Here is a 21,077-nt window from a genome sequence, read left to right as displayed (position 1 = left end):
CTTCCTTGGCGATTTGTTAGTCATCAAACTTTCTTCCTTGTTTGAACCAGTGAGACTAAACAGAGATGAAGATTATCCATGTAGAATATCCACTAGCAATATTCCAGTGATATGGCGGCGTTTTGTAAATATTCGAGTCTGACCCAGACAGTCCAATGATTAACATCATGAACATCAATATAGGCAGTGAGGATATGATGACATGTTGCAACAAAGTCAGCGAGTCAGACCACTCTTGAAATAGCTTGAATACTGCAAAAAATTTTTTTATAAAATTATAAAATAATTTTGAAGAGTATTTACTATTAGCTAATACGGTGAGAGTGTGAGTGACATGAGGAGTGATCGTATATGATATATCAGAACCTACTAGCATGTATAGAGAACATTTGTTCTGTTTTCCCTCCTCCAAGTGTTGTCCCACACCAATTGATTACAACATCCAAGATTCGGAATAATAATTATCTCACTTCCTGCATCAGCAGTTGTCATTAATATCACACTGATTATTCTTTATATAAAAAATATTCAAACACGGAAATATTTCGAGTTATCCAAGGTGCGACACAAACGCCAAACGACTGCATACAGGGACACGGGGTTTATTTCGAGCCAACCGCACGTTCGACACATGAACATACAACGTGAACTTTGTCAGATCTTCTTGTATGCACATTTACTCAGTGCCCGAGAATCTGGGGTGTTGTTGGAGATTTATTCAGTTTACAAAATACATTCATTACCGAATCCCCGCCCCCGTATGTCGTATCTTTTCCTCAGCACATCTTTTTTGAGTCTCTTGTGTCTCCTTTCATCACCAAAGCAACTACAAACAACATCACGTGTAGTCACACCGTCCACGGATCCTCGCGAACCATACTCACTCACTCACTCGTGAACAAACAAAATTGTGATAAAACTCCACGAGATGAGCATCACTTCTGTTGTATTTTCTGTTTTCCTTCGCAGTTTCTGACGTAGAGATTACTACAGGTCGTGTGATGTGTGTTTGCATCGTAAACAAATTAACAGTCAGTGAACACCCTTTCTCCCTGATCGGTCAATGAACACATATTCTTCTAGATCTCTTGGTGAACACTTTTTCTCCCGGATCTGCCAATGAACACCTTTTCTTCCGGATCCCTCAGTGAACACCTTTTCTCCCGTATTTGTCAGGAAGATATCTGAAAAAAAAATGTTTTGATGCATGTATCCATTTTCTGTCAACCGGTTTTGATTCATGGTGTCCACAGCAGCAATCCGATACTGGTTCGCGTGAATATCAGCAAGCCGATCAGTTCACACAAGGCCCAAACTCCATACATGATGTTAATTAAAGCTTGTTTCAAGAGTGTTGTAACATAGATTACCAAACTTAAGAAAACAAATACAGTATTTGGATTTGTTGTGAAACAGTTACGCTAAACATTGTAGACTTGATAAACAAACTTTGAATAAGAGGAGAAAAGTTACATGGATTTGAACCTGCATGTATGATAACACACACACACACACACACACACACACACACACACACACACACACAGACAGACACAGAGTCCACTATTAGGCTGTACATAAATTATATTCCTCTGCCTTACAATGTGAATTTAAGCTAATATATTACACTTGACAACAATGTATCACTTGACGTCTGCTTGTGTTCATCTGCTAGACCTTGATACAATGTTCTTATTCTAGCTAAAAAATCCTTTTCATACATTTAAATGTAGTCATTTTGGTTAAATGAAATCTAATATGTCATTGGAAACATCAAGGTACATAAATCCTTAGAAAATGTACATGTTCAAACATGGCAATCCTGTTGAATGACAGTGTTATTTTGACAGTGACAGGTGACTCAAAGGTGCTTGATACACAGATGATAGAATGATCAAATTCTGACATAATAACAAAGATTCTCACCTTTACAGTGATACTTGCTCATATGTTGAAAGTCTTGAGACATTTTCTTACTTTTCTAGCAGAAACCAACGACCAAGAACCAATGTTTACCTCTCTTAAATCAGCTTTGCAAGTGCCTTATGATATTGAAATTCTAATAAAGATGTTTGACATGTGTATTTTAGAGCACAAAACCATTCAAAATATAATATATGATGGCATAGATGTGTAAATCTGATGGATAGTTTTTAAAGATGTTATTTTATGTCAATGTTCGTTGTTTGAGATGTTGTAAGGGGCAATTTCATAAACCGAAATAAAAGTGACCCACCACAATGTTTTAGGTGTCCATTCTTATTTACTCTCTTCATATGTGGTGAATGCTTTTGCTCACACTTTTCTGTCACTCTGAAAATCAGAAAATGTAGGTTTCTAGAAGATTTTGTAAAACATGTTAACTTTGAGGTCTTCAAAGAGGAAAAATAACAACACTAAAAGCATAAAAAGGCAATTGGAGGTAACTTCAACAATTAAATTAGCCCTTTTTATGCTAAAGTGTCCATGTTGTAATATTTTGATAATCATGACATGTTGTGGGCCAATAGGGACATCTCTCGTACCTTGTCCTTTGGAATATAGTTTTTAAGAATGATTACAAACATACGTTTAGATACACATGGACACTCTTTATTACCAGCAGAAACCATATGATATATTTTATATGGTCTGTGTTAATCGCCTGCGCACAGCGGTATTGCTCTGTTCACTGACAGGGAACTTGGTTTCAGTGAGAGTGGAGTCTTTATAATATTTGCTATAGAAACTTTTGGATTAGTGACAGAGTCTTTGTGATTTTAGCAACAGCAAGGCAAGGTACAATAAATGTCCCGCACACGTCCAAAATCACCATTATACGGGAATTAATTCCACGTTTACCTCAGGCTAAGTTCCTCCAGCAAAGAATATAGCTATATACTGTATCTGTTACTCTGAAACCCTTTGGCACAGTTCTCTGTATGCTTAGATTTACTTCAATGTTCCGGAAATTCCCACAAGCCTGTAGTGTCTGTTCACATACTGTGCTACGTGAGACAATGCTTTATGTTATGAAGACTATTTATGATTTACAGATAGTCATTATCATGTGCAGATCACAATAATCATAAAATCATCATGAACATTGACTAATTTGTCTCCTTCTGAAAATAAATGTTTTTGTACAGACTATGCGAGTTAAGCATTGTCAGTGGGGCTTGGTACTACCTATTTGTATAGGTTTCATTTGCAGATATAATGACATTGTGACTTGCTTGCAGGAAGTGTTATATAGACTGAAGAACTGTATATGATGCACACAAAATTTCCCTGGAGATAATGCACAGCTCATCGTGACTTGTTCATTTGGGCGACTTGAAATTACATGATAAACAACATTTATTGGCCAAGGAAGTGTTGATATCCACCAGAGGAACTTAAACACTCATATCATAAAGTTTCTGTGGCTGAAATCACAAGGACTCCGCTCTCGCTGTAGCCAAGTTCCCGTCCAGTGCTGTTAGTCACAGCGGATTCCACACCAATGGAATTCTGACAGCTGGTAGTCAATGATTACTTCGGACAATCTTGTATTCAGGGAGGTGACGTTCTTGTATTCAGGGAACAGAACATTCTTGTATTCAGAGAACATGGTATTCTGGCATTTATAGAGAGGGGATATCCTTGTATTCGAGGGAGGGGACATTCTTGTATTCAGGGAGCGGGATATTCTTGTATCCAATGAATGCAACCTTCTTTCATCCGAGGGACGAGGCGTGCTTGTATTCAGGGAACGGGACATACTTGTATTGTATACAATGTTAAGATAAGGGTCATCTCAGCGCTCAGACTGCAGGCAACACGAACGTGCGAGTGTTTGTTTGATAGAGGGAAACATACCTGTGATAAATTCAAAAAGGTGAATTAAAACATCGTTCATAAAGTCTAGTAAAATGTTTAGATAGGCAAATTTGTATTTCAGTGTGCTAGCGGAGAATGTCTGCCGATTGATGGTCTCAGAATATAGGCCACTTTACCCTACGTCCGTATTTCATTTGTTTTAACAGGGATACTCTATAACTCTCTATATAGGCTCCCTGGTTTTAGCATGTGATGATAATGTATGGGAACCTTAATTTCCATATTTAACATGTGCCATTACATCTCTGAAATTCTATTCTGGTTAAATACTCATTTGCAAAAATTGTTGTGTACACTGGTTTTGGAGCTTGTTTTCTTTAGACACCGCTCTATTTAAATTTAAAGTGGCATTTGACATTTGTTCTGACCACTGTGTGGGACCAGGGATACTCTACAACATATAGGCTCTATATAGGCTCCCTGGTGGGACAAATTTCACATTATATTTACAGTTAAGAACAGTGGCAGAACAAAGAGTGAGAAACCAGCCTGCAGCAGATGTAGGACAGGAAACGTCTCACTTAGCGACCGTGGTTGACATTTTTCATGTAATCGCCTTCGCTCACGCCAGTACGCAAGGCCACGCGAGATGGCACTCCAGGCATTCCATAGATATCGTGGGCGTTGTTGTAATAATAAACATATATGAAGAAACAGTTATATCTTCACCCTCTCAGTCCACAATATTCAAAACATCGCGTGTTATAAAAGTGTTGTTTATAATGAATAACAAGACCTATATTACTTTACGACAATAAATTGACAGCTAAGTTCACAACGGTTTTCGGCATACACGTCAAAGCAAGATGGCGGAGGCCGAGTTTGAGGAAGATACGATATGGTAAAGAATTTATTTGATTCCATTATTTTGTTTTGTATGTGTGTTGTTAATGACGTACTGACATAACATATTTTGTTTTCTAAACTGTCACATTTGACTTTACTCATACATTCGAGAAACAATATATGGCGAATCCTAATTCGTAAGTGAATTCGGTTGTTTCCAGCCATAACGACTGTCTTGACATTCAGATGATCTTTGTCTTACGACTTTGACAGACAATGACGTATTTTGCGACACATTACACAAATGAACATTCTACGAATACAGTGTGCTCTTGCGTATTGTGTCAGATTGTAACTTTCACTTATGACGTGGTGACAAAACTTTTCAGGGGAGCCACAAGGCCCTCTCTAGACACTAATTTTGGTGCAATGTTTACATCTGGTGGTACATTTGCAGTTGGTCAGGTGTTCAAGTTGGTTAAAGCATTCCATGTCACACTGTAGGTCTGGATTCATTTCACCTAGTCAGTACAGTTCCCCACACTCTGGAATATTGCTGTTGTGTACGTTTATGTATTATGAGGGATGGCAGGATAGACTTGTGCTTGAAGCGTTTGTGTGGCATGCCAAAGTGGTGGGTTTGATTGCCCATATGGGTATGATGTGTTAACCCTTTTCTGTCATGATTCTACTGGAATACCGCTAAAAGTGGAGTAAAACACAAATCACTTATCATTTACACACGACACATTACGTCTTCTGTTGCTCATGTAATGTGTAATATCAACAAGCATGTTTACATGACACATGTTCTGTGCATAAATGTTGGGCCAGCATAACACCATACAGTTTGAGTGTGCCATCATTACATCAGCAGGTCAAGCTGTCATCACTTTCCACGGGTTAAAAAATCCCATTGCCCGATGCCTGGAACAAGTCAGTTTTTTATTTCAGGCAATCAAATAATGGTATCTTACTTGTCCGTGGACTACTAGATAATTTCCACTTATGATTTCAAACTGCAAATAGACTTGGATTTCATTTCATGTCTGCTCATAATGTAGCTATTACATTTTGCAGAAATAATAATTTAGAGCTATCGTTCTTTGAGATCTATCACTCTTCAATAAATAGTCCAGTAAATATTAATGTCAAACATTGTGTCATAAAATCAGGGCAAGTGGAAAATTAGTCAGGACAAGTTACTTTCTTGAAGTCACTTGCTCTGTGGCAAGTGGCTTTTAAGAAAACTTTTGAATCCCTGCTTTCTTAATCATGCTAATTCTAGCTTGTATATCTGAGATTATCTCAACATAATTATAATCATGATAAATTCTCTGCCTGCTTGTGCTCTGATCTGAAGACTGAAATAGGTGACACCTGCTGAGGGAGTGCAGGACTGTTTTTAGCTTTTCTGTCTATTCACAACTGACAAAGATATACTGGTACATTTACTGCCTTTTCATATGTTATGGTCTCTGTACATATTTTTACGTTCCTCATTTAACATGTTCAAACAAAATCAAATGCAGATGCAAAGTATCAATGCTGCCATCATTCATAATCTCAGAAGGTGCCACCCATCTTTAGCCCTGTTTGTCATTGACTGAAGAGAGATTTTATCTGTAGGTGTTTAATCCCTGTCGACAGCAGCACAACATCGATAACATTTATCTTGCTCTACATAACAGTAGTGCATTGTGTAACCATGGTTGTGTAGCACTGCAGTATTGCTGACTTGTACCTCATACACACTGGTTGTAGGCTAGCCAATTTTCAGAAAGGTGCTTATGGTTGCTAATACCTGTTTGACTCTAATTTAGGCGCTTACGAAAACATCTTTTTCAGTGACACTCACTGCTTGCTGAGGAAACAAGAAACAAGAAAGAATTCATGTATCAATCACTTCTAACTTTTCAGAACATCTTTCATATAGTTGCATGTTTGTTTCTTCAAAAAAAGCCAATCTACCATGCCCAGGTTCTCATCTGTAAGTGTAATGTTTATGAAACCATAGGAAAGATGTCAGTTCGGCCCTGAAAACCCGTTATAACCACTTTGACATACTCTGACACAACCAGGTTGACATTTCCAGATGTAGCATGATTACATGCAGGTGCAGAATACCAATGCTGCCATTGTTTCAATGCATTGATATGATGATGTTGACATGCCCTGATATAATGATACTGACATGCCCTGATATACTGATGTTGACATGCCCTGATATTATGATGTTGACATGCCCTGATATAATGATACTGACGTGCCCTGATATACTGATGTTGACATGGCCTGATATAATGATACTGACGTGCCCTGATATACTGATGCTGACATGCCCAGAAATACTGATGTTGACATATCGTATATTGCCTTGTGAGTTGTGTAAGACAAATATTGAGGACCAAAGAAAGCAGTCTGTAGAAGGGATCGTCTTATCTATGAGACACAATTTCATGAAAGTATTTTTCAGGTCGTCAGTGCCCTGACAGCATGATCTTACAGGTTATTGGTATGCCTGCTACAAAGTTTACCACAATTACAACCACTTTGTTATAAATGATCAATAAAATACATATCGAAGCATGCTGTTTTCATTATTTCAAATCATTTTGCTCTCAGTCATTATTCAGTTCCGTACCTACCTATTTACACACAATGATGATTTTTTAAAAAGTTATAATCCTGTCCAGTGGCCTTTTTGCAAAATGACGTGCCAATCCGATCATCCGTTTCTGGTGACTTCACATACAGAGATTGCTTCCTGTTGTTTTTTAATGCTATGCAAGCGATGCACAAGTACTGTTAATAATGAGCCCCATTGCTATTGTTTTGTTGTTTGCACAAGCACTTTCAAGAAGTGTGAGATTATTGGAGTATTGGCATAATTCCTTTTCATTTGTGGCATGTCATTATCATGATTATATTCCCCAGCTGAGAGTGATGAGATGTTCACTTCACCCTTTTATACTTTTATTTTTACACAACTGGAAAATTATTATGCAAAGGTTTCTTAAATAATATCTATGTTCGTCTTTTTCTCAATATCAGTGTCTTTCCGCTTGGTAACGGGATACAGTAGGGACAAAGACCTCCGTTTAAGAAGCTCCGTATGAATAACATGTGAGGCAATTTGTTTGATGGCGGTGTATCGTTCGAAAGCTCTGAACATCAACAGTACCCTAGCAAAGAGTCTTTTCTGATTTGTAAGAAACGATCTTATTAGATCAAATTTGATTTCTAATGAAGCTTGTTTCACACAGTCTGCTATAACAATCATGAATGGTCAAAGTCAAACATGTGACCTAAGGCAGCCAATCAGATAGCAGCAGTAGATACTGTCCTCATAAACAATAACTTACCCAGTTGTAACAGTGTTGACATGCTCTGGTATATCACCACAGCAAATACCCAGGTTTAATTCTTTACACATTGTATTTTCTCCCCCAGCAAGGTATAGTAGGTATAATCATGCTCAATGCTAAAGGCTCACTCTTTCTGAGTCTAGTCTGCCCAGCAATGGTAATTCTAGAGATTAAGGCTGCATGGTATTACCTGCATACAGTCAGACCTCGTTTATCCAAACACTTTGATTTTTTATTGAATTGTTCAGATATACGAATCGTTTGGATGTCTGAAAGAGGACCTAGGCAGTCGGGTACATGTGCATAGCATAACATAACATAAATTACATTGGCTTGAAAAAGTCTTTGATTGATGACTGTTGGCGGGCAGCAGGGTTATTATTTGCTACTTGAATTTTAGTAAAAGTTCAAGATTTGTGATGTCGCCGGCATTTTCGAAGTGATAAATCATATCTTCAATGTGAGATCTCACCTGGTGTGAAGTCAATGTTTGCGGTATGATTCCTGCATCCATGGGTTGGATGTGTGCAGTTGTGTTCGGCGGCAAGAAATGGACAGTAACATTAGTCAGTTTAAGATTCTTGCAGCTGTGACTCGCCATATTGTCAATAAGCAATATCACCTGCCTTTCACGTGATCTCATCTGTCAGTGAAAAAACAGCAGCCAAATACCAAAGAGATCTGCTGTCATCTGCATAACGACTGACACCCCCAGACGTCATTATTTATGCTTACCCAATCAAAGATTCGACTCAGTGTCAACTCAGTGTCAAACTTTAATTGTTTCTTTTCTAATTAACCTACACGCCCGGTGATAAATACATGTCTTCAATAAACAATACATTAACTAGCCAGACACACAATGAATTGGCAAGCGGCAGACATGATAGACTTCATGTTTTGATATCTCGCCAACAACAAAAGAAAATCAGTGATCACTATTAATAAGCGGTAAACATCCAACATCTTGCTGATGTCAGCTTTTGTGTTTGGATATACTAGGCAAATTTGTACAAATTTTAATGTTTCATTTGCAAAATTGACCATTTGGATATGGAAACCGAACATTCGGATATATGAGGTATATTGTCACTAGAAAAATTTGTATTTTTGTGAAGAATGTTCGGAAACTGAGGAAAACAATAAACATTTTAAACGATGCTAATTGCAATATTTTTACTGATAGCTGGTAATTTGGATAAAGAACATATGAAGATTTTGTGAAAGTCTTCATTGATTCACTTAAAATCTACACATTTTTATTCACAACAGATGTTTTCCTTTCTTATCAATGACAAAACTGCATTCTGTGTAAATGTAAGTTGTATGAAAAGGAAAATATTATCCGTGACTATGCAACCAAATTTTGAGAATGCTGTCATCAGAACCATAACATGTCTGTTTAGGGACTTACTATGTAGAAAACAGGACTGACAAGCACAATTAGTGCCACTCGCTGTCAAATACTTAAGGTCCCAATATATCACAATACATATCGCAATACAGGTACTCATATCCAAGGATTGAAAAATCCACTGGTTTTTATTTCGGGCAATTTAATAATGGCATCTTACTTGTCCATAGACTACTACATAATTTCCACTCATGGTTTCAAGCTGCAAAAAAACTTGGATTTCCTTTCATATCTGCTCGTGATGTAGCTGTTAAATTTCGCAATAATTAGTAAGTAGAGTTACCGTTCTTTGCAGTTTATCACTCTTCAATAAATAGTCTTTTAATTGTGGAATAAGTGTCTTTTTATCGTATGGCTAGATTTCACAAATTGCTGACGCCTGAGGGAATTATTTTAATCCATCAAGGGTCCATGCCGGTATCAAAAGTACTGTAAGTCCCCATGGTCCCTAGTATGGTGATCTACCTTCAGTTGTTAGCAATCTATAGCCCATTTTTATCTTGTATTGTCCTCTATAGATAAATTGTTTTAGGTATAGTTACTAGTATTACATTCTTGTCTGTGATATTCTAGTTGTTTTACTGTCCTTTGTTGACAGGTTTTTACAATACACATGCATTCCCTTTCAGTGTTTTTTCCCGTCGCGATATGGCTGAATTATTGCTGATGTGACGTTAAATATTAACCCACTCACTCAATAAATAGTCCTGTAAACATTAACATCAGACATTGTGTCATAAAATCAGGGCATGTGGAAAATTAGTTGGGACAAGTTACTTTTTTGAAGTGATGTGCTCTGTGGCAAGTGGCTTTATAAAAAAGATTTTGAACTCCTGCTATATCGCAGTATAGAGCAATACAAATTTGTTGCCAATACACAGCCCTAGTAAGATATAAGCGGTTTAATGCATTACATTTTCTCCATGTTTGGAATTTATGACAAATGAAAGATAGGAGTGAAAAATGCTGTAGGGAAATCTGAAGTTTAAAATCTGTTATCAAAAGGTATATACAGAGAATCAGATCAGCTTTGAAAGAAACAAGATGTCACTTCAGACACCATCAGTTGATACGGAAATGAAGATACATCGTAGGATCACTGAGTATCAATTTTTTTGCAATATTTTTTCTGAGAACTTATGTAATGGATAACAAGATATGACATATTTTGTAAGTATCCCTCTGGTTATATTACATAGTCATTCACAACTGATGTAATTAATTGACAAAATTGCATACTTTGCATAATATGAATAGCACAAGGAAAGAATCTCTAATTGTCCAAGCTTTGTCTTAGATAGGTGTTATCAGAACAATAACATATTTGTTAGGGCCTTTGTCTGTAGAAGGTAGGATGTGCCTGCATAATCAGTATCATTGAATGTTTACGCTAGGTCCCAAATATCATTACAATACCCACTGCATTAAAGGTACCTAAACTGCAATATAAAGCAATATATTTTATTTGCAAATACATGGCTCCAGTACAAAGAAAATAAGAATAACTGATGTTGGTAGAATGTAAGAGCCATTAATCAATATGTTCAATGTGCTGGAAATTGAATGATTACTTTGTAGCCATGGTAACTAGATGATGAACTCATTAGGACATTGTTTTGTTGTATGTCTTTCATTTCACATTATCCTGTTCAGTACAACATGGGACAAACGTCACATCAATAATGTTTCATCAACTTAAATGACTGGTGTCAGCAACCCATGCTTGTAAGTGGCGATTAATTGGATTGGGAGGTCCACCAGACTTGGTTAATGTGTGTCATTGTATCCGAGTTACTTAGGTTTATGCTCATGATGTCAATCACTTGATTGGATTGTTAATATATTGCCTTCATCGAGCTAGAAGCTGCAAAACCATTATTTTGTGTGGTCAACAAATTGTCTCACGGTAACTTATTTCAAGAATTTGGGGGTGATTTTTTTCTCCTCAGCAAAATTCCATCTACTTTTTAGTTGTATAAATCAACTGTATATGTTGCCATGGTTTACAGGATGACAGAACTGGAGACAGCGCTTGTAGAGGAGTGCGACTTTGGTACATTGAGGAACATATGCAAGGGCCGCAGTGTTCCGGATCACCTGCGAGGAGAGATATGGCAGGTAGGTCACAACTGTCTCCGTGCTGTGATGCCGGGATACTGTCAAGGAATTCAGGTTTAATACATGCAGGCAGTTGTGTCCTATGTGCATACATAATGGAAAGGGATGTAACTAATTCACATTGAGAGCCCTGTGGCGCATAAAATACTTATGTCTGTTTTAAACATTGAATTGATCAGAATTCTGGATTGAGTAGTGCTTCAGTTGATACTCTCATGAAATCTCTTGGTGTTTTGTATGGAGGATAAGCCATGTATGGCACGGACAAAGACATTTATATTATAATGTGTATTAGTTGAGTATGTTACTCTGTGTGTTCAGATCTGTCTGGGATGTGTATTTGTTGAGTATGTTGATGTATGTGTTCAGATCTGTCTGGGAGTGCAGGGTAAGGGAGACGCACTGGCAGCCTTCAATGGTCTGTACGACATGGAGGAACAGGCTCAGCTTCGGGAGGACTGTGCTGCTCTTGTAGGTGAGTTGTGTCAGGTGACAACTTAGGTTAGGTGGTCAGATCTAGAGATTTGTTATTGTACCTACTGGTTGTATTATGTAAATAATAACATCAGTCTCAGATTTGCATGAAGATGTTGAACATTGCTCTTTGTAACAAATCATTGGTTTGACATTTTGGGGCATTGTGAGTAGTGCATGGATTGTGATCATATTTGTCATTTTTGGTAGAAGAAGGATATTTAAAGGATGTATTTCCTCCCCAGACAAACTTGGCAATGAAGAGGAAGACAAAGTTTCGATTGTGTCGGATCTAGAGTCCATCATCACATTCTACTGCAAGTCTCGTGGAGAGACATACACTGCATCCAATGGCTGGCTTGAGACAATACAACCCCTACTGGCCCTCAAGCTGTCTCGAGCTGAACTCTACAACTGCTTCTATGCCATACAGAACAAGTACATACCCAGGTATTGAAAAGAGCACCACCAAAATACTTTCACTCACAGATCACTTTCATGTGAAAATTGGGGTTGTATGGAATCCTGTTGGTTAAAGCATTAGCTCGTCAGCCTGAAGGTCAGGTTCGATTCCAACATGGGTACAACATATGAAGCCCATTTCTTGTGTTCTTTGCCATGATATTGCAGAAAGTCGTCTAAAACCCTTTACTCACTCACACACACTCTTTTGAAAACTGGACACATCATCTAATGTGCAACATTTGGCTGTGGAGAGGTGCTTCCCTTGAACATAAGAGAAACTTTTGATTGTGGGTTCAAATCTGGAGTAAATTTCTAGATGTTGCAAATAATCATTCTTTCACACACTTTGCTGTAGTTTTGGAAACTGGTTGAAATCTCACAATTGATGATTGCTTCAATGCCACTAATTATCATCGAAAAAATTGGTTATTTTTATTTTTCATATTTTTCTATCCACGTTATTGCAGATATGTATAACATGATGCAACTTGCCACTTAAAGAAATGACTAACAATAGTAACATAACATGAACATAAATCTTCCTTCGTCTTCAAGACATTTTCAGTCATGACTTTTCAGTTAGTGAAGTGAAATTTCTAGCAAATATACATGTTTTCAGGCCCTGACAGCTTCGAAGATATGTTCCATCGTCAAGTGTTTCAACCACTAAAACAGTAGTTCCAAAATCGTTTGTGTTTGATTATGAGAAAATGTGATCGATTTCTTGGTCATTTGGTCACTGTGACCAATCTTGGATTATTTCAGTTTATTCAAAGCACTGCTAACATGCCACAATGTAACTTGAAACACTGCTGACATGCCATGACGTAACTTGAAACACCGTTGACATGCCATGCTGTAACTTGAAACACAGCTGACATGCCATGACACAACTTGAAACATTGCTGACATGCCTTGACATAACTTGAAACATTGCTGACATGCCATGACGTAACTTGAAACATTGCTGACATGCCACGACGTAACTTGAAACACCGTTGACATGCCATGATGTAACTTGAATCGCAGCTGACATGCCATGACACAACTTGAAACATCGCTGACATGCCTTGACGTAACTTGAAACATTGCTGACATGCCATGACGTAACTTGAAACATTGCTGACATGCCATGACGTAACTTGAAACATTGCTGACATGCCATGACACAACTTGAAACATTGCTGACATGCCATGACACAACTTGAAACATCGTTGACATGCCATGACGTAACTTGAAATACTGCTGACATGCCATGACACAACTTGAAACATTGCTGACATGCCATGACGTAACTTGAAACACCATTGACATGCCATGACGTAACTTGAAATACTGTTGACATGCCATGATGTAACTTGAAATACTGTTGACATGCCATGACGTAACTTGAAATACTGTTGACATGCCATGACACAACTTGAAATACTGTTGACATGCCATGACGTAGCTTGAAACAATGCTGACATGCCATGACGTAACTTGAAACATCGCTGACATGCCATGACGTAACTTGAAACATTGCTGACATGCCGAGGTGTAACTTGAAACATTGCTGCCATGCCATGACGTAACTTTAAATACTGTTGACATGCCATGATGTAACTTGAAACATTGCTAACATGCCAAGGTGTAACTTGAAACATTGCTGACATGCCATGACGTAACTTGAAACACTGTTGACATGCCATGACGTAACTTGAAATACTGTTGACATGCCATGACATAACTTGAAATAGTGTTGACATGCCATGACGTAGCTTGAAACAATGCTGACATGCCATGACGTAACTTGAAACATTGCTGCCATGCCATGACGTAACTTTAAATACTGTTGACATGCCATGATGTAACTTGAAACATTGCTAACATGCCAAGGTGTAACTTGAAACATTGCTGACATGCCATGACGTAACTTGAAACACTGTTGACATGCCATGACGTAACTTGAAATACTGTTGACATGCCATGACATAACTTGAAATACTGTTGACATGCCATGACGTAACTTGAAACACTGTTGACATGCCATGACGTAACTTGAAATACTGTTTACATGCCATGACATAACTTGAAATACTGTTGACATGCCATGACGTAACTTGAAACAATGCTGACATGCCAAGGTGTAACTTGAAACATCGCTAACATGCCATGATATAACTTGAAACACCATTGACATGCCATGACATAACTTGAAAAACCTCTGACATGCCAAGGTGTAACTTGAAACACCTCTGACATGCATGACGTAGCGTGAATGCTGGTCAAAATTGTGTTACACGAAACTCACTCTGTCACTTCGTGTTGTATATGCCAGGGACTGCATGAAGACCAGTGGAGCATTCCATCTGTTCCGTCTCCTGCTGCAGTACCACGACCCAGAACTGTGCTCATTCCTGGACACTAAGAAGGTCACTGCCGACCTATTTGCCATGCCCTGGGTGAGAATCTTGGATAAGAATACTACCTGAAATAATTGCTGTCATGCTTGTGTCAAACATACATGTGTCAAACATACCGCTGTCCAGGATACTTCTATCAAACATACTTCTGTCCAGCATACTTCTATCAAACATATCTCTGTCCAACATACTTCTATCAAACATACCTCTGTCCAACATACCTCTATACAACATACCCCTGTCCGATATACTTCTATCAAACATACATTTGTCAAACATGCAAGGAGCATCATGGTCCCAAATATCATATTCATACTCACTTCAAATCATGTCATAATATTGATATTGCCCTACCAATATCATCTTACGTAACTGATATCCTTATGACATCATGCTTCATGCTGTACTATATCACCAATATCCGTTCTTATCAACCTGGTTATATAACAGTAATCCCCTTCAGATCATGCTATCACTGTATGTATGGGACAAGTGTGTCATAGAGGAAGTATTGAAATATCAAACAGGATGTTTGTATGTTTCAGTTTCGATGTCTGCTAAGTGCTACCTGTGACCTCCCGGTGACCTTGAAGATGTGGGATGTATACTTCCAGCATGCCGACCCATTCCTGGTGTTCTTCCTGGCTTTGGTCATCCTGGTCAACGCCAGGTACTCACTCACCCATACCCACTCAGTCTCTGTTATCGGTGCTTGTAACATAATGTACATACAGTGCTGGATAGGTGTAATGTAAATAGAAACAGTGTAATACAGTTATGGCATTGTTATATATTTAATTACACTAGGATATATTTTATGTATGGCTATCTGTAGTAATATGTGTGATATTCTACCTGTGTTTATCAGTTACACACTTTGATTTTCAGGGACATTATTCTAGCTTCTGACGAGGAATCAAAACAAAGTATCGCAGGTATGTAACACTAACAACAAATGTAGGAATATGGAAGGCCCACAATAGGTTCACTTATTTTGCTGCTTTACTATTATTGACCATGTTCAGATTGTGTTTGCCCAGCTACAGTGGTTGTACTATCAACCACTGCCATGTTGTGTATCATGTTATTGTGCCAGTGTGTTATCTGACTCTCATATACGCAGTTGCACTACATGATTTCTGTATGTCTGTAACCATAGTAACTGGCTAAATGTGACTTTTTACTATTTTGGATAGGTTTTTGTATTCTTGAAAAATAATTTGTTTTCATAAGACGAAGCCTGTATCTCTCTATGAGATTTTGATAGAAACAAAAGACCCCAATTAAACTGAAAAGGAACTTTCGTGTGCACAGAGACTGAATTAAGAAATTCTGTACTTCTTTTGTTCTGGCAATGTGCATTGCAGAAAGGTTTGGGTGGAAGGGAAAATATTAAGCTGAGAGACTTGTTGTTTCCAGAGAAGATAGTGTCCTTCCCATCAGGCCTGGAGTCAGAGGACATTGAGGACTTCTGCTCCCTGGCACAGTACTATGAAACTAAAACGCCACAGTCTTTCAGGAGGGTAAGTTTGGTGAAGAAACTGAAAATGTATTCATTCTATCCTGATTTTTGACTGAATTTCAGGGATGGTATTTTCCACAGATAAATTGTGGGAATTAAATGCAGATCAATCGGCCCTGGGTCTGATTTTCAGCTGAAATTACTTTCACCTGTTGCCATCCCTAGAATTTTTATATAAACTGACAAACTATAGGCATTTTTAACTTACCTTACCATAGGGTTTATGCATATTACCTCAAGCATCGCTTAGAAGAGATCAGACAGTCATAGATATGCCATTCTACAGAATGGCTACCTCATGTATCGACGAGTGTATAGGAACGGAAGTGACGCAATCTCACTAATCGCGCATGTGCGAGCAATCCAAAACTTCACTTTTACTTCAAGCGTCTCGCACGTCAGACATGTTTTTTCGTTTGTTACGCTATTTGCTCCTGTGTTTGATATTAAAGTGCTTTTTGTACTGGTAGGTATGGTTTTCTATCGTTTTTTCCCTTATGAGTGGTGAAGTTTGCAGCAATTTTACTTCACTTACCTGGCTACCTTGTGTTTTCGACTCACATCGTTATCCTTAGTTTTCCATGTTGTTTGTCCTTTTTCTTCGCACATGTGGGTAAAGTTTGGTTCCCAAGCCGTTCCCTTTGCCTATGTACTTTGCCATGTGTAGATATTGATGTTATTATCCATTTTATCGTAGTTTTTTCTTCTGACGCTGTGCGTGTTTCAATGGGGGCAGCAATGTTGGTTTCTCTCTGTTGTCTCGTCCCTAGGGCGTGCTCATTTGTTCTACAGGGGTGTTGCTCCATTTTTTCTACTAAAGGGGGTTTTCTTGTTAACCGTTTCTTTATGGCGTGGTTCTCAGTGTTGCTTGCTTTTCTGCATGTTGCAGCCTTATTATGACCTGACAATTTTGCACACTCTGTAAGGTGCAGAAGTTGGCAAAGGATCCCCACCCCTGGTGTCCGGACTGTGCAGTTGTTATTTGTGGTTTTGATGATCGCTGCCATCATTGCTTGAGCGCTGACCCAGCTTTGACCCGTCGACTTTGATTTCTATGTTATCTCTAGCGCTCCTGACGCTGACGTCGACGCTGACGCCGATGCCTGTTGCTGCGCCCTTGGCGGATACGTTGTCCACAGCAGCAACGCTGACGCCTATTCCGATGCCATCGTTTTCGTCTGCCGTTTCTCCATCAGCAGCTTATGGAGGAACGTGCTTGACGTGTGGAAGCGGAACGTTCTCGGAGTGACAGACGCTGTTGTTCTAATACTCCAGATCCCGTCGTCACTCTAGAAGTCCTCGTTGTGGTCGCCGGCGTCGCTCTCGTTCTCGGTCTCTCTCCCCTCGTCGTCTACCTGATAGGGATCGACGCTCTAGATCGCCGACTTATTCTAGACGCCAACGCCATTTGCGCTCTAGGACACCACCGTCTCACCGTTCACCGAGTTCGCGTTCCCCTGACACTCGCCCACGTGTGGATACGGAACCTCGGTCATCCACGTCTACACCTGGTCACTGGCGCCTCAGTCATTTGGTTTCCTGATGATATGGAAGAGAGATTTTCTCTCCAGACTACATTGACGACGCTCCTGACTCTGATGATGGCGGTACTTACTTACCTCCGTCGGCGGTACTTACTTACCTCCGTCGACTGGATCGCCGACAGGCTTCCCGACTGTCCTTCCCCGTCTCCTGGTACGGATGATCACAAGTCAATACGGTTTTTGCCGGAGCTTCTTATTCCCCCACATCCGATGGTGGCGGACGCGATTGCCTCTCTGGGTGTGGATTTTGCTATGCTGTCCCTGTCATTTACGAGCAAAGCACCTAAATCTAAAAAAGGGGATTACAAGATTCACAGTCTAGACTTTGCTGACAGTGGAGCGGCTCATGACCAATCACTGAAACGGTTCCGTGGGATCTCACGGAAGATAATGCCTTTCGTGTGGATCACCTGTCGACGCTATTTCAGTGGCAGGGCAAAGTTTTATATGATTTGTTGGCACATCTAAAAGCGGTTCTCGCGATGATGACAGCAGTTTGACGCTCTGGTTTCCTGGAACCTTGCAACTGGCAGGAAGAATTCAAGCAGAAACTGTTTAGGGCTCCTTTTTCGTCCCGTTACTTGTTCGACAATATGATCCCGGACGTCTACAAACAACATGCCAAACTAACTAACACTGAAGTGTCATTGTCGACGTTCGAGGCCCTCAAGGCCTGCCTTTCGTGGCTCCCCAGCACGCCAAGGACGAGGCAAGCGTCGCTATATTCCCAGACGTGACTCCATCCGTTCAGCCTTCTGCAGAGGACGCGGTCGTGGTAGGCCAGCCGGTGACGGTCAACGCCATGCCCCTGAGCGCTCCAGGGAACCTCCTGCGACACCCAGCCGGGGTAGAGGCAAGCGCCCCTACTCTAGCCATTGAAAGATTGGTCCAGCGCAACTGGGACCTCCCGCCCCCAGTCGTCCCGATACGACCCACTCCTGTAGGCGGGAGATTAGGGATCTTTTGGAGAAATTGGTCAATGCTACAAGATCCATATGTTACCAACATACTTCGGACCGGTTACAAGCTCTCCCTTACCGTGTCGCCACCTCTGACATCAACGCCCCAGTCACGGGTGTATTCTCCAACCCAAAGTGTGGTGTTAACCGAGAGCATTCAAGCGTTACTAGACAAGAATGCCATAGAGACAGTGTTAGACCCCCAACAGTCCCCGGGGTTCTACTCACCCATCTTCCTCGTACCCAAGAAGGATTCTGGGAAATTGCGCATGATACACAACATGGCGACGTTCAACCCGCTGTATCTTCAAGACCCACCTCACTTCTGCATTATCTCTCTGGGACAACTGTGGTCATGGCTAGCCAGCCTCGACCTGCAGGATGCTTATCTCCATGTCCGGATTTATCGGCCGCACAGGAAGTTCCTGCGGTTTGTGTTCGCCAACCGTCACTACTAATGGAAGGTACTCCCATTTGGCATTTCCACGGCCCTGTGGCTTTTCACTCGTATCACTGTGCCGATCACCCTTTTCCTCCATCTCCGGAACATCGACATCGATCCTTACATAGACGACTGTCTCCTCAATCATACCGATCCTCAGTGGCTACGCAGACAGCTGAGGTTTGCCACGCACCTCCTCGAACAACTGGGGTGGATCGTCAACAGAGAAGTCCCATATGGAGCCGTCCCAGGAGTTGACGTTCATCAGGGGTTTGTTTCTGACTCATTCCAACCTTGTCAGAATCCCACCGGCACGTTGGGTCAAGATAGCAGCCTTTGCCGATCGCGGACTCACACAGCCGATGTCTCTCAGGGAGTGGCAGTCCCTGCTAGGCCTTCTCATGTCGGCTCAAGATTTGACGCGACGGGGTCGTCTAATGCTTCGGCCGTTACAGCGTTTTCTCCTGCCGTACATACAAGCCGATGACCTTTGTATCAAGTTCCCTCTACCAGATCATCTTCACCGGTATCTGCAATGGTGGACTCTAGAGTCGAACGTTTGCATCGGCGTCTCCTTGACAGACTTGAGACCCGACCACGAACTTTTTGTCGACGCTTCCCTTCTAGGTTGGGGTGCTCATCTCAACGGTCAGACAGTCTCGTGGCTGTGGTCCGACGTCGAACGCGGGTGGCACATCAACAGCCTAGAGTTTCAAGCGGTCATTCTCGCAGTTCAGCTTTGGATGTCTGTTTTGCAGAACACATGCCTACTGATAGCTTCCGACAATTCCACGGTTGTTTGGGTGATACGGAGTCAGGGCACCACAAGATCTTGACATTTGTTGGAGCAGATGTTTCAGCTGGCCAACATTCTTGACGACGGCAATGTTCGAGTTCAGGTTCGTCACATCCTGGGTTGCAGAAACGTACTAGCAGACGCCCTCTCCAGACCAGGCAGACCATCACCAACAGAGTGGATGCTGTATCTGGAGGCATTTCGTCTGTTGTGTCAACAACACGGTCAGACGCTCATCGACCTGTTCGCAACACGACTCAGCAATCAACTTGTACGTGTCTCCGCAGGCTTGGGCGACAGACGCCATGTCCCTGTCATGGGAGGGGCTGGACGCGTATGCGTTCCCTCCACCAGTGCTTCTAACAGCGGCCAAGATCAATCAGACCTGGCGGATTCATCTGTTTTTGGTTGCGCCCTGGTGGCCTGCCAGAATGGGGACCCCGTACCACCACCGGATTGGCCGCAGTTACTCTGCCATCCTCACAGTCGTCTTCACCATCCCAATCCAGTGAGGTTTTGTATTCACATCTGGACCATTTACAGAAAGCTCTAAGGGCCAAGGGCTATTCTACTCGGGTGGCAAAGATCATCGTGCATGCGCACTGGGTATCTACGACATCGCTTTATGACAAGTGGACGTCTTTTGAGAAATTTTGTACACTCAGGAAGTAGAATCCGTTATCAGCTTCTCAGTTTGTGGCGGAATTTTTTCTATACCTGAGAAGATCTAAACACTTGCAAGGTAGCACCATTGCCACGTATCTAGCAGTCAAGTGCGACCGGCAAGTTTCCAAGGTGCCAGAACTCCTCGCCATGTTAAAAGCGTTCAAGTTGGAGGATCAGAAGGTGAAATTTCGTCCACCTGCCTGGGACTTGAACATCATTCTGGACCATCTCCGCTGCCCTCCTTATGAACCCTTGG

The 21,077-nt window shown here is 40.7% G+C and overlaps 1 protein-coding gene across 1 annotated transcript in view; it reads left to right on the top strand.

Moving 5' to 3' along the window:
- The first annotated feature begins 4,644 nt into the window (after positions 1-4,644).
- The window catches only part of LOC137287290 (TBC1 domain family member 23-like), a 29,753-nt gene continuing 13,320 nt past the window's right edge, over positions 4,645-21,077 (top strand). The window contains exons 1-8 of the mRNA XM_067819530.1: positions 4,645-4,702; positions 11,439-11,547; positions 11,917-12,022; positions 12,267-12,471; positions 14,808-14,931; positions 15,438-15,562; positions 15,781-15,827; positions 16,312-16,415. Coding sequence (XP_067675631.1) covers positions 4,668-4,702; positions 11,439-11,547; positions 11,917-12,022; positions 12,267-12,471; positions 14,808-14,931; positions 15,438-15,562; positions 15,781-15,827; positions 16,312-16,415 — 855 coding nt within the window. The 5' untranslated portion in view covers positions 4,645-4,667. The remainder of the gene's footprint in view (positions 4,703-11,438; positions 11,548-11,916; positions 12,023-12,266; positions 12,472-14,807; positions 14,932-15,437; positions 15,563-15,780; positions 15,828-16,311; positions 16,416-21,077) is intronic.

The sequence above is a fragment of the Haliotis asinina genome, chromosome 1 (genome assembly GCF_037392515.1).
Source record: "Haliotis asinina isolate JCU_RB_2024 chromosome 1, JCU_Hal_asi_v2, whole genome shotgun sequence".
Taxonomy (NCBI): Eukaryota; Metazoa; Mollusca; class Gastropoda; order Lepetellida; family Haliotidae; genus Haliotis; species Haliotis asinina.
The sequence above is the reverse complement of the archived record's forward strand: the minus strand, read 5'-3'. Positions and strand labels throughout refer to the sequence as shown.